Here is a 13858-nt window from a genome sequence, read left to right as displayed (position 1 = left end):
CAGAAGAGGGACTCACTGGAGGCTGTCTGCTCGGCTTTACGACATACCAGGAGGGCACAGGGGCAAGACTCTTTGGCTGCCAGACAGACACACGCTTCCATGGAGCAGAACAGAGGGCTTAGGAGCAGATCCACAGGCACAGGTCGACTGGCTTTCAGAAAGGTGAAAAGGTCACTCACTGGACAAAGGACAGTCTGTCTTTTCAACAGATGGTGCTGGGACAACTGGACACCCCCTGCCCCTGGTCAGTCCACACCTTGCATCATCTGTAAAAGTGAAACAGATCATAGCCACAAATGTAACACTTCAGGCTGTAAAATTTCTATTATAGAAGAAAACATAGGAGAAAATCCTTATGACCTTGAGTTTGGCAGACTTCTTAAATGTGTCACCGAAAGCATTATCCATCAAAGAAAAACTGGTACACTGAATGTCATCAAAATTAAGAATTTATGCTATTCAAAAGGCACTGCTAAAAACAATGAGAACACAAGCCACAGTTTGAGAAAACACTTGCAAAAAACACACCTGATAAAGGACTTGCACGGAAAATATGTGAACAAGTCTCCAGACCAACAAAAATAAATCACATGATGGAGGTTGTGAACCAGACAGGAGCAGGCTCTCTCACCAAGGCCGAGTGATGGCCAACAAGTGTTAGTCATCACAGCAAGGATCGCCCAGACCACGGGAGCCCCCTGTGCCCCTCACACCGCCACGAGCAGCAGCAAGACCAACCACCCAGGGGCTGAGAGCTTGTGGGGCAAGTGCAGCCTCACACACACTGGCGCAGACACAGGAAGCACAGCCACATGAGGAAGGCCTGGCAGTGTCTCCGGATGCCCAGTGTACAGCAGCCACTGCACATAGCTGTGGCACTGGAGGCGCTTACCCAAGAGAAGTGAAAACACCTGTCCACACAGACACTCGGGCATGATGTTTACAGCAGCTTTATTTGTAACAGCCATGATCAGCAAAAGGGCCAGTGTCCATCCATAGGCTCACTAGCCTGGATTAGTGAGCTAGGGTATGGTCTTATAAGGGAAGAATATTACTCATAAAAAGGAATGAATTCATGCAAAAGTAAGGCTGAATCTCAAGATAATTAGCTGAGTGAAAGATGCCAGGCAAAAAAAGAATAGGTCTTATATGTTTCCACTTAATGTAAATTCAATGAAATGAAAACTAACCTCTGGAAACTGGGCGCTGGGGCACAGACAAGGCACGACGGGGCACCAGGAAACACCCGCGGAGACAGACCCACCCGCGGTCTTCACTGTGAAGATGGGCCCAAGGGGTGTGCAAACGTCAAAATCATGAAACTGTCACTTTAAACAGGCATAGCCATTTTATGATCATTGTTATCTCAGTAAACCTCCTTTTTTAGGGAGGAAAAATACCCGCACAGGAGTGTGAGGGGCAGCACCTGCGCAGAGGCCTGGCTCCCGGCTCTCTCTCGCCGGCTGCGCTACCGCATCGTCCATCCTCTCATTTTCAAAACAAGTAGGAAATACAGATTTTCTGAAGTGTGAAATGACCTGATTTTGAGTAACTTAATTTGTTGCTGTTGTTCAGTCGCTAAGTTCTGTCCAACTCCTTGCAAACCCATGGACTACAGCACGCCAGGCTTCCCTGTCCTAAAATCGGTCACTGTTTCCACATCTATTTCCATGAATGATGGGACCGGATGCCATGATCATCATTTTCTGAATATTGAGCTTTAAGCCAACTTTTTCACTCTTCTCTTTCACTTTCATCAAGAGGCTCTTCAGTTCCTCTTCACTTTCTGCCATAAGGGTAGTGTCATTTGCATATCTGAGGTTATTGATATTTCGCCTGGCAATCTTGATTCCAGCTTGTGCTTCATCCAGCCCAGCGTTTCTCATGATGTACTCTGCATAGAAGTTAAATAAGCAGGGTGACAATATACAGCCTTGACGTACTCCTTTCCCAATTTGGAACCAGTCTGTTGTTCCATGTCCAGTTCTAACTGTTACTTCCTGACCTGCATACAGATTTCTCAGGAGACAGGAAAAGTGGTCGCATATTCCCATCTCTTGAATTTTCCAGTTTGTTGTGATCCACACAGTCAAAGGCTTTGGCATAGTCAATAAAGCAGAAGTAGGTGCTTTTCTGGAACTCTCTTGCTTTTTCCATGATCCAACGGATGTTGGCAATTTGATCTCTGATTCCTCTGCCTTTTCTAAATCCAGCTTGAACATCTGGAAGTTCTCGGTTCATGTACTGTTGAAACCTAACTTGGAGAATTTTAAGCATTACTTTACTAGCATGTGAGATGAGTACAATTGTGCGGTAGTTTGAGCATTCTTTGGCATTGCCTTTCTTTGGGATTGGAATGAAAACTGACCTTTTCCAGTCCTGTGGCCATTGCTGAGTTTTCCAAATTTCTGGCACATTGAGTGCAGCACTTTCACAGCATCATCTTTTAGGATCTGAAATAGCTCAACTGGAATTCCATCACCTCCACTAGCTTTGTTCGTAGTGATGCTCCCTAAGGCCCAATTGGCTTCGCATTCCAGGATGTCTGGCTCTAGGTGAGTGATCACACCATCGTGATTATCTGGGTCATGAAGATCTTTTTTGTATAGTTCTTCCATGTATTCTTGCCACCTCTTCTTAATATCTTCTGCTTCTGTGAGGTCCATACCATTTCTGTCCTTTATTGTGCCCATCTTTGCATGAAATGTTCCCTTGGTATTGAAAAGATCTCTAGTCTTTCCCAATCTGTTGTTTTCCTCTATTTCTTTGCATTGATCACTGAGGAAGGCTTTCTTATCTCTCCTTGCTATTCTTTGGAACTCTGCATTCAAATGGGTATATCTTTCCTTTTCTCCTTTGCTTTTCGCTTCCTGTCTTTTCACAGCTATTTGTAAGGCCTCCTCAGACAGTCATTTTGCTTTTTTGTATCTCTTTTTCTTGAGGTGGTCTTGATCACTGCCTCCTGTACAATGTCACGAACCTCCATCCATAGTTCTTCAGGCACTGTGTGTGTCAGATCTAATCCCTTGAATTTATTTCTCACCTCCAGTGTATAATCGTTAAGGGATTTGATTTAAGTCATACCTGAATGGTCTAGTGGTTTTCCCTACTTTCTTCAATTTAAGTCTGAATTTGGTAATAAGGAGTTCATGATCTGAGCCACAGTCAGCTCCTGGTCTTGTTTTTGCTGACTATACAGAGTTTCTCCATCTTTGGCGGCAAAGAATATAATCAATCTGATTTCAGTATTGATCATCTGGTGATGTCCATGTGTAGAGTCTTCTTTTGTGTTGCTGGAAAAGGGTGTTTGCTAAGATCAGTGCATTCTCTCGGCAAAACTCTGTTAGCCTTTGCCCTGCTTCATTTTGTACTCCAAGGCCAAACTTGCCTGTTACTCCAGGTATCTCTTGACTTCCTACTTTTGCATTCCAGTCCCCTACGATGAAAAGGACATTTTTTGGGGGGGGTGTTAGTCCTAGAAAGTCTTGTAGGTCTTCATACAACCGTTCAACTTCAGCTTCTTCAGCATTAGTGGTTGGGGCATATAGACTTGGATTACTGTGATAATGAATGGTTTGCCTTGGAAATGAACACACATCATTCTGTTGTTTTTGAGATTGCATCCAAGTACTGCATTTTGGACTCTTGTTGACTATGAGGGCTACTCCATTTCTTCTAAGGGATTCTTGCCCACAGTAGTAGATATAATGGTCATCTGAGTTAAATTCACCCATTCCAGTCCATTTTAGTTCACTGATTCCTAAGATGTCAATGTTCACTCTTTCCATCTCCTGTTTGACCACGTCCAATTTACCTTGATTCATGGATCGAACATTCCATGTTCCTATGCAATATTGTTCTTTAGAGCATCAGACTTTACTTCCATCATCAGTCACATCCACAACTAGGCATTGTTTTTGCTTTGGCTCCATCTGTTCATTCTTTCTGGACCTTACCTGCTTCTGAGAAATCTGTATGCAGGTCAAGAAGCAACAGTTAGAACTGGATATGGAACAACAGACTGGTTACAAATTGGGAAAGGAGTACATCAATGCTCTATATTGTCACCCTGCTTATAAAACTTACCTGCAGAGTACATCATGCGAAATGCTGGGCTGGATGAAGCACAAGCTGGAATCAAGATCGCCGGGAGAAATATCAATAACCTCAGATATGCAGATGACACTACCCTTATGGCAGAAAGCAAACAGGAACTGAAGAGCCTCTTGATGAAAGTGAAAGAGGAGAGTGAAAAAGCTGGCTTAAAACTCAACATTCAGAAAACTAAGATCATGGCATCACTTCATGGCAAATAGATGGGGAAACAATGGAAACACTGACAGACTATTTTTTTGGGCTCCAAAATCACTGCAGATGGTGACTGTAGCCATGAAATTAAAAGACGTTTGCTCCTTGGAAAAAAAGCTATGACTAAGACAGACAGATTTAAATTGAAGAAAGTAGGGAAAACCACTAGACCATTCAGATATGACCTAAATCAAATCCCTTATGATTATACAGTGGAAGTGAGAAATAGATTTAAGGGACTAGATCTGATAGACAAGACTGCCTGATGAACTATGGATGGAGGTTCATGACACTATACAGGAGACAGGGAGCAAGACCATCCCCAAGAAAAAGAAATGCAAAAAGGCAAAGTGGTTGTCTGAGGAGGCCTTACAAATAGCTGAGAAAAGAAGAGAAGCTAAAGGCAAAAGAGAAAAGGAAAGATATACCCATTTGAATGCAGAATTCCAAAGAATAGCAAGGAGAGATAAGAAAGCCTTCCTCAGTGATCAATGCAAAGAAATAGAGGAAAACAACAGATTGGGAAAGACTAGAGATCTTTTCAATACCAAGGGAACATTTCATGCAAAGATGGGCTCAAAAAGGGGCAAAAATGGTATTAACCCAACGGAGGCAGAGGATATTAAGAAGAAGTGGCAAGAATACATAGAAGAACTGTACAAAAAAGATCTTCACGACCCGATAATCATGATGGTGTGATCACTCACCTAGAGCCAGACATCCTGGAATGTGAAGTCAAGTGGGCCTTGGAAAGCATCACTACGAACAAAGCTAGTGGAGGCCATGGAATTCCAGTTGAGCTATTTCAAATCCTAAAAGATGCTGCTGTGAAAGTGCTGTACTCAATATGCCAGCAAATTTGGAAAACTCAGCAATGGCCACAGGACTGGAAAAGGTCAGTTTTCATTCTAGTCCCAAAGAAAGGCAATGCCAAAGAATGCTCAAACTACCGCACAATTGTACTCATCTCACACGCTAGCAGAGTAATGCTCAAAATTCTCCAAGCCAGGCTTCAGTAATACGTGAACTGTGAACTTCCAGATGTTCAAGCTGGATTTAGAAAAGGCAGAGGAACCAGAGATCAAATTGCCAACATCCGCTGGAACATCAAAAAAGCAACAGGGTTTCAGAAAAACATCTATTTCTGCTTTACTGACTATGCCAAAGTCTTTGACTGTGTGGATCACAACAATCTGTGGAAAATTCTTCAAGAAATGGGAATACCAGACCACCTGACCTGCCTCTTGGGAAACCTGTATGCAGGTCAGGAAGCAACAGTTAGAACTGGACATGGAACAACAGACTGGTTCCAAATAGGAAAAGGAGTACGTCAAGGCTGTATATTGTCACCCTGCTTATCTAACTTATATGCAGAGTACATCATGAGAAACGCTGGGCTGGATTAAGCACAAGCTGGAATCAAGATTGCCAGGAGAAGTATCAATAACCTCAGATATGCAGATGACACCACCCTTATGGCAGAAAGTGAAGAGCAACTAAAAAGCCTCTTGATGAAAGTGAAAGAGGAGAGTGAAAAAGTTGGCTTAAAGCTCAACATTCAGAAAACGAAGATCATGGCATCTGGTCCCATCACTTCATGGGAAATAGATGGGGAAACAGTGGAAACAGTGTCAGACTTTATTTTTTTGGGCTCCAAAATCACTGCAGATGGTGATTGCTGCCGTGAAATTAAAAGACGCTTACTCCTTGGAAGGAAAGTTATGACCAACCTAGATAGCATATTAAAAAGCAGAAACATTACTTTGGCAACAAAGGTCCATCTAGTCAAGGGTATGGTTTTTGCAGTGGTCATGTATGGATGTGAGAGTTGGACTGTGAAGAAAGCTGAGGGCTGAAGAATTGATGCTTTTGAATTGTGGTGTTAGAGAAGACTCTTGAGAGTCCCTTGGATTGCAAGGAGATCCAACCAGTCCATCCTAAAGGAGATCAGTCCTGAGTGTTCATTGGAAGGACTGATGTTGAAGCTTAAACTCCAATACTTTGGCCACCTCACATGAAGAGTTGACTCATTGGAAAAGACCCTGATGATGGGAAGGATTGGGGGCAGGAGGAGAAGGGGACGACAGAGGATGAGATGGTTGGATGGCATCACCGACTCAATGGACATGAGTCTGGGTGGACTCTGGGAGTTGGTGATGGACAGGGAGGCCCGGCGTGCTGTGATTCATGGGATTGCCAAGAGTCGGACACGACTGAGCAACTGAACTGAACTGAACATAGACAGCATTTTAAAAAGCAGAGACGTTACTCTGCTGACAAAAGTCTGTCTAGTCAAAGCTATGGTTTTTCCAGTAGTAACGTACGGATGTGAGAATTGGACTATTAGGAAAGCTGAGCACAGAGCAATTAATGCTTTTGAACTGTGGTGTTGGAGAAGACTCTTGAGAGTCTCTTGGACTGCAAAGAGATCAAACCAATCAATCCTAAAGGAAATCAGTCCTGAATATTCATTGGAAGGATTGATGCTGAAGCTGAAGCTCCAATACTTTGGCCACCTGATGCGAAGAACTGACTCACTGGAAAAGATCCTGATACTGGGAAAGATTGAAGGCGGGAGAAGGGGACGACAGAGGATGAGATGGTTGGATGGCATCACTGACTTGAAGGACTTGAGTTTGAGCAAGCTCCGGGAGTTGGTGCCATCACCAGGGAGACCTGGCATGCTGCAGTCCATGGGGTTGCAGAGAGTCAGATATGACTGAGCAACTGAACTGAACTTGCCATGAAGTGATGGGACAGGATGCCACAATCGTAGTTTTTTGAATGTTGAGTTTCAAGCCAGTTTTTTCACTCTCCTCCTTCATACTCATCAAGAGGCTCTTTAGTTCCTCTTCATTCTCTGCCATTTGAGTGGTATCATCCGCATATTTAAGGTTGTTGGTATTTCTCCTGGCAATCTTGATTCCAGCTTGTGATTCATCCAGTCTGGCCTTTCGCATGACATACTCTTCATACAAGTTAAATAAGCAGGGTGACAATACATAGCCTTGACATACTCCTTTCCCAATTTTGAACCAGTCCATTGTTCCATGGCTGGTTCTAACTGTTGCTTTTTGACCTGCACAGAGGTTTCTCAGGAGACAGGTAAGGTGGTCTGGCATTCCCATCTCTTTAGGAATATTCCACAGTTTGTTACGATCCACACAGTCAAAGGGTTTAGTGTAGTCAAAGAAACATATGTTTTTCTTCAACTCCCTTGCTTTCTCCAGGATCCAACGAATATCTGCGATTTGATCTCTGTTTCCTTTGTCTCTCTGAAACCCAGTTTGTACATCTGGAAGTTGTCGGTTCATGTACTGCTGAAGCCTAGCTTGAAGGATTTTGTGAAATGAGTCAACTGTACAGTAGTTTGAACATTCTTTGACATTGTTCTTCTTTGGGGCAGTAACTTAATGTAAACCATCAAAAAATTATCTGGGAGAAAAAAAGAAGAAATAAACCAAAAGAAAATAGATAAAAGAATAAAAATGGGGGAAAAGAGCACAACAAAAAAAAGGAAACAAAAACTTATCTGGGGTGAGCAGAACCTCTGCGTGGTAGAAGTGGCCACAGGCTTTCTCACTCACTTACGGCGTCTGCCCCGCCCCCTTCGCGCCCCACCTGGATGATGCTGAGTCAAGAAGCCGTCCAGGGTCCTGAGCTGCTTCCTGCTCCCTCTCTCTCCTGGGCTCAGATCTGACCGCGCTCCCACCCACCCTCCCGTTTGTGTCCCTCAGTCGGCTTCCTCTTACACCAGCTGCAGCTATGTTGCCCCTGCCCCACACCCCACCCCTCACTCAGATCCACATCCTCTCCTCCTCTGTGAGCATCCCGCCTCCTGTTTCAGAGCAACAACAAGCCCTCAGACACCCCCATTCACCAGCACTCCGCCTCCTGTATCAGCCCAGCACCGAGGAGGGTGTGCACCGGCCCCCAGAGACCATGGCCTCCGAACCTGGGTCCAGAGCCGCGTCCCCATGAGTCACTCGTGCTCCCTGGTCAGCACACAAACAAGGCGAGGACCCCTGGGCCTCGGGCGCCTCCTCACTCATTGGTCTCTTTGTCCTGTCTTTTCTGCTTTCACAGGCAAACACCTCTCAAGAGGCCGACTCCACATCTGCACCATCCATTCATCCTCAAGATGTTTCCATCTGGCTGTATTCCAAACACTGAGAGCTCTTAAATCAGATATGAAAAGCATGCGTGCGTGCTCAGTCACACAGTCTTGTCTGACTCTTTGTGACCCCATGCACTGCAGCCTGCCAGGCTTCTCTGTCCATGAAATCTCCCAGGCAACAATAATGGAGTGAGTTGCTATTCCTTTCTTCAGGGGATCTTCCCAACCCAGGGATTGAACCTGCGTCTTCTCCATTTGCAGGTGGATTCTTTACAACTGAGCCACCAGGGAAGACCAGGCACGGAAAAGCACTAACGTACAAAAGCCCAGGTACATTTCACTACAAAAACTACCACCTTCTGTTACTCAAAAGATACTTTAAGAAGTGAAAAATCAAGTAACAAACTCAAAGAAGTTATCTGTAATGCATGAATCTAAGAAAGGTCTATATAAAGAATAGAGAACTCCTACAAATAATAAAAATCAAGTTACTCAATAAAAGACATGAGCAAGCATTTCACAGATGAAGGAACTTTATGGTCAACAAACAGGGAGATCCCCAACCTTAGACATCATCAGAGAAACATACCTCACGACCACAGAGGAAACAGCAGACACCTACAAGGCTGGCACCAATTCAGACATTTCCCCAAACCAGGTTTTGGGAGGGTGTTACAGATCCTGACCTTGGGGGTCGCTTCTCCCACCACATGCAGCACTGGAACATTAACACCCCCAACTGTGACCCCCATCCTAAGTGTGCAGCCAAGGAGACCTGGGGCAGTGTGTATGCACCTGGAGGGAGTGGGCGTCCACAGTAGCACAGCTGGCATGCAGACAGGGCAGAGCACACGGGGGCATAAGCACGCCGAGGACCTGGCACATGAACCTCACGTCAGTACACACACAACTCCAGAGACCATGGGCTGCAAGTGCAAAGCAGCTACAGTTAACACAAACAGCTTTCCTGTGTGTGTTTGCACATGTGTGCGTGCGTGCGCATGTACACAGACACGGCCTATTCTTTTAAAAAGCGAAGAGAAACACAAAATCCCAGCCAACAGTGGGGGGGCTTGGTGGAGGAAGGGAAGAGATGGCTGGTGACACGTGACAAGGGATGAGATGAAGGAACGGCTGGTGGTGACAAGAGTGTGGGGATTCTCACTTCAGGTCCAAGAAGGAATGCGTGTGCAAATGTTTGCAGCTCGGTATGTTACAAATGTCCACTGACCAAGCTGTGAGCACACGGAGGGGCAGGAGCCCCACCTGCAGCACCCATGCCGCCACTGAGGCGTCACGGGGCCGAGCGAAGGGGAGAAGCCCCCCACCCCGCCGGAAGGGTCCCTGAAGCATTACCTGTTGTATGTAAATTCCACATCCATAGGTTCAAAGTTATATGCTTGTTCAAATTCTGGATTAAGTTTAAGAGTTACATCTTCTTCATGAATCTAAAAAGAAAAATATTTTACTTCTCATCTTTATGTTTGCTTTGGACAATCCTCTACCCATAGTCAGCAACTCATCATCAAGATCCATCCTATAGATCACAGCTAAAATCTGGTATCTGAAACGTGTGCAAAAATATAAAAAAGACTCTGTCATTGTGCCGCTGCACCCTAGCCACACTAGCACACCTGATGACTCCTCCCTCAGGGCGCGCTCTCCTGGGACTCAGACAGCGTATGTTGGAGATAGGCTGCCACCTCCAAAGCAGACAAGTGAGTGACCATTAACAGCAGGGTGTGCTGACCACAAAAATGCCTCATGGACATCATTCCAAAACCCCCTTCCAGCAGGACAGGGAACCAGACATTCAGGGACCCTTCGGCCAAAGCTAGCTCCTACATAACAATCCTGAGATGAGCAGGATGGAAAATCCTGAGCTGAGGAGGAGCTGAGAGGACAGGAAAAGCAGGCAGCAGGGTCACTCCCAAGAGCTGGGGGCTGTGACATGAGGTTAACTGTGCCCCTGCCCTTGGCAGAAGCAAATGCAAGCACAGGTCCCCAGTTTTCCCACAGGTTAAGATAAACAAAAATAAAAATGTCATCAAAGACCACCAAGCAGACAAAGAAACAAACCACAAAGAGTGAGGGTCGACTTGCACAGTCGTCAAAAGATCGAGGCCCCCAGGACATCATGTACTGATGCTGTCGTTTACAGAAAGTTCAAAAACTATGAAACGAAACAAACTGGGAAGACCAAGATAAGCAAGTGTCAGATGACACAGGGGAGCACAACGGGGTGCATGTCCAGAGCTATGCCCAGGGCACAGGGGGGAGTGCTCCCTGTGCTCCCCCAGACGGGCAGGCCCTCTGAGGCGGCAGCCGGGGGGAGGCCAGTGCCAGCGCAGCCCAGGGAGGCTCCCAGAAGCACTGTGCCACCTGCCACACCATCCGGGGGCTCTCAAGGGCCTTGGTGCCTTCAAGGTACCCAGGCCATGGCGCCAGCCAAGGAGTTCCAGAGAACTGAGTGAAGCAATGGACTGAGACCCGAGACACCCCTAGCTCCACCTGGCAGCCCAGCACTCAGGAGCAGCGGCTCCATGGATGGTCCTGCAGGAGGATCAGCAGGGGCGCCCTCACACCCTGAGGCTGGCACTTGCAGCTTCAGCTCCGGACTCTCCAGCCTGTGGTGCTGGTCATTCCCCCAAACAGCCTGGGGGTAGGGCCATGGGGGTCTCACCCCTGACATCTCTGGCCCTGCTTCTGCGGAGGATTTAGTCCACAGAGTGGCCCCGAGGGGCGTGACCAGTCTACCCTCTGGGACATGTTCAGAACACTCAAATCTGAGTAAACGCAAGCCTTCCATGGGATACCCATGTGATCCCCTGATACCCATGTGATAACAGGTAAGCATGCTGTTCAAGGCTGAAAGTGACAGGCTTTCTTCAGTTACAAAGTTCTCTTTAGGCATCACACTTTTCAAAATATTCACTTGATCCCTGATTTTCTAAAATGCCATCAACACCCAGGGGACCCCCTCCCCCATCCCCGAGGCAGGTGGTTCACCTCTGTGAGTGGTCTACTGGGCCGGCCCCACATGGACTGACTAACAGCAGCCTCTCACCTCAACCACGTAGCCAATGTATTCGATCACGTGTCCGTTGTACTCTTGGGTTTTTAAAATCAGTTTATCACCTAGTTAAAAAACACATTACCACATGTAAAACTACAAACTCAATAAACTTTGCTGTTATACTGTAAGATGAAACATTCTGAAGAAGAGGAATAAGCCAAAAAAACGTGAGGTCAATGCTTAAAATCACGTCAATGTGCTGAGACAGATGCCCAAAGCAGACGCAACTCGTGTGATGACAGTGCTGCCAGTTAAAATATTCTATTCCAGGGCGGTCCTAAGATGGTGGAGGAATAGGACAGGGAGATCACTTTCTCCCTACAAATTCATCAAAAGAACATCTGAACGCTGAGCAAATCCCACAAAACAACTTCTGAATGCTGGCAGAGGACATCGGGCACCCAGAAAAGCAGCCCATTGTCTTCGAAAGGAGGTAGGACAAACTGTAAAAGATAAAAAGAGAGACAAAAGAGATAGGGACAGAGATCCATCCCGGGAAGAGAGTCTTAAAAAAGAGAGAAGTTTCCAAACACCAGGAAACAGTCTCACTGGCGGGTCTGTGGCGAGCCTCGGAATCTCAGAGGCCAACATAACCGGGAGGAAAAATAAATAAATAAATAATTAATTAATTAAATCCCACAGATTAAATTAAATCCCACACTTGCATCTGCCACTAGCAAGCGGAGGCTGGACAGGGAGGTGCAGGCTGAATTGCTTAGGGTAAGGACCGGGCCTGAATGCCCCAAGGGCAATCTGAGGGAACTAACTTGAGATAGCAACCCAGACTGTGGGATCGCTATCCCACAAAAAGGCCTAACCTAAGACACTGCGAGGCCCGCTCACAGAACAAAGGACTGAGCAGAGGTAGCCGTCCGTGGACTGGCCCATCCCCCACTGGAGACAGGCAGGCGAGGGCAGCCAGAGCTGCAAGGGGGCAATCATGGCCCCAGAGAGGCATCTTCTACCAAACTACAAACAGACTTCGTTGCTAACCAAGACTTCTTGGGATTCTGGACAGTCGACATCTGCTGGGAGGGTCGCAGCCAGAGATCAGGTCCCCAGAAGAGACATGCGGCACACCCGAGAAGGCGCGCCCATTGTACACCCAGGAAACTGAGCGGCTGGGACGGAAGAGGCGATAAGACGCAGCCCCCGACTGCGCTCGCCAAACACCTGGTCACCTGAGCTGCTCGGACCTGGGAAGGGCACAAAACGCAGGCTCAACCAAGTCTGCACCTTTGTGGAGTACCCAAGAACCTCAACCTGAGCGGCTTAGACCTGGGAAATGCATACAACCCAGGGCCCGCTTCAGACAGTTCCCGGCACAGCAACCTAGAGCCTGAGCAGTGCAGACTGGGAAAGCACACAAGCTGTGAGTGGGGGTAAAGCCAGTGCGGCTGAACACTGTGAGCACTCCCCACACACACCAGCGTGTGGTTTGCAGTGTTTGGTTTGCAGTGTTCCTCCCTCCCCACAGCACGACTGAATAAGTGAGCTTAAAAAAAGTGACCATCACCGCCCCCTTGTGTCAGGGCAGAAATTAGACACTGAAGAGACCAGCAAACAGAAGAAGCTAAAATAAACAGAGGGAACTGCTTTAGAAGTGACAGGTGCAATAGACTAAAACCCTGTAGTTAGCATCCTGTAGTTAGTAACTAACCCTGTAGTTAGTTACATAGGAAGGGGCCTATAGATCTTGAGAAGTATAAGCCAAATCAAGGAACTATCTGAAAATGAACTGACCCCACACTGTCTGCAACAGCTCCAGAGAAAATCCTAGATATATTTTTTACTATTATCATTTTTTAAATTAAAAAAAATTTTTAAGTCCTCTATTACTCCTTTAATTTTCATTTTTATAACCTACTATTACCTATTTTTAGGTAATAGACCTATTTAGGTATTTACATATTTTAGGTAAAAGACCCTATTTTTAAAGCAAACTTCATATGTATGTATTTTATAATTTTTGTGACTTTGTTTTGTTTTTCTAATATTGTATTTTTGAGAATCTAACCTCTACCCTAGATCCTTAATCTTTGCTTTTTGGTATTTGTTATCAATTTTGTACCTTTAAGAACCCAATCTTCACTACCCATTTTTACTTGGGAGCGAGATTACTGGCTTGATCACTCTCTCCCTCTTTTGACTCTCCTTTTTCTCCACCAGGTCACCTCTATCTCCTCCCTCCCCCTTCTCTTCTCTACCCAACTCTGAGAATCTCTTTGTGTGTTCCAGGCCGTGGAGAACACTTAGGGAACTGATTACTGGCTACATATGTCTCTCTCCTTTTGATTCCCCCTTTTATCCGCCTGGCCACCTCTGTCTCCTTCCTCCCTCTTCACTTCCCTGTGTAA

General features: G+C 46.1%; 1 protein-coding gene across 24 annotated transcripts in view; it reads right to left on the bottom strand.

Annotated features, from left to right (window-relative positions):
* The window catches only part of MOV10L1 (Mov10 like RNA helicase 1), a 67122-nt gene that overhangs the window by 18234 nt on the left and 35030 nt on the right, over positions 1–13858 (bottom strand). For 13 of the 24 annotated variants that reach the window (XR_014082243.1, XR_014082245.1, XR_014082244.1 and 10 more), the window contains 2 exons: positions 11493–11563; positions 9782–9873 (listed from right to left, as the gene is read on the bottom strand). Coding sequence is in view for 16 of the 24 variants with exons in the window: in XM_081590912.1 (XP_081447038.1) it covers positions 9782–9873; positions 11493–11563 (163 nt within the window). In the remaining 8 variants the exon portion in view is untranslated. The remainder of the gene's footprint in view (positions 1–9781; positions 9874–11492; positions 11564–13858) is intronic. The other 11 variants (XR_014082247.1, XR_014082249.1, XR_014082248.1 and 8 more) reach the window with 1 other exon arrangement.

This window comes from Giraffa tippelskirchi, chromosome 4 (assembly GCF_054371585.1).
Source record: "Giraffa tippelskirchi isolate mGirTip1 chromosome 4, T2T-mGirTip1v1.2.pri, whole genome shotgun sequence".
Lineage (NCBI taxonomy): Eukaryota > Metazoa > Chordata > Mammalia > Artiodactyla > Giraffidae > Giraffa > Giraffa tippelskirchi.
The sequence above is the reverse complement of the archived record's forward strand: the minus strand, read 5'-3'. Positions and strand labels throughout refer to the sequence as shown.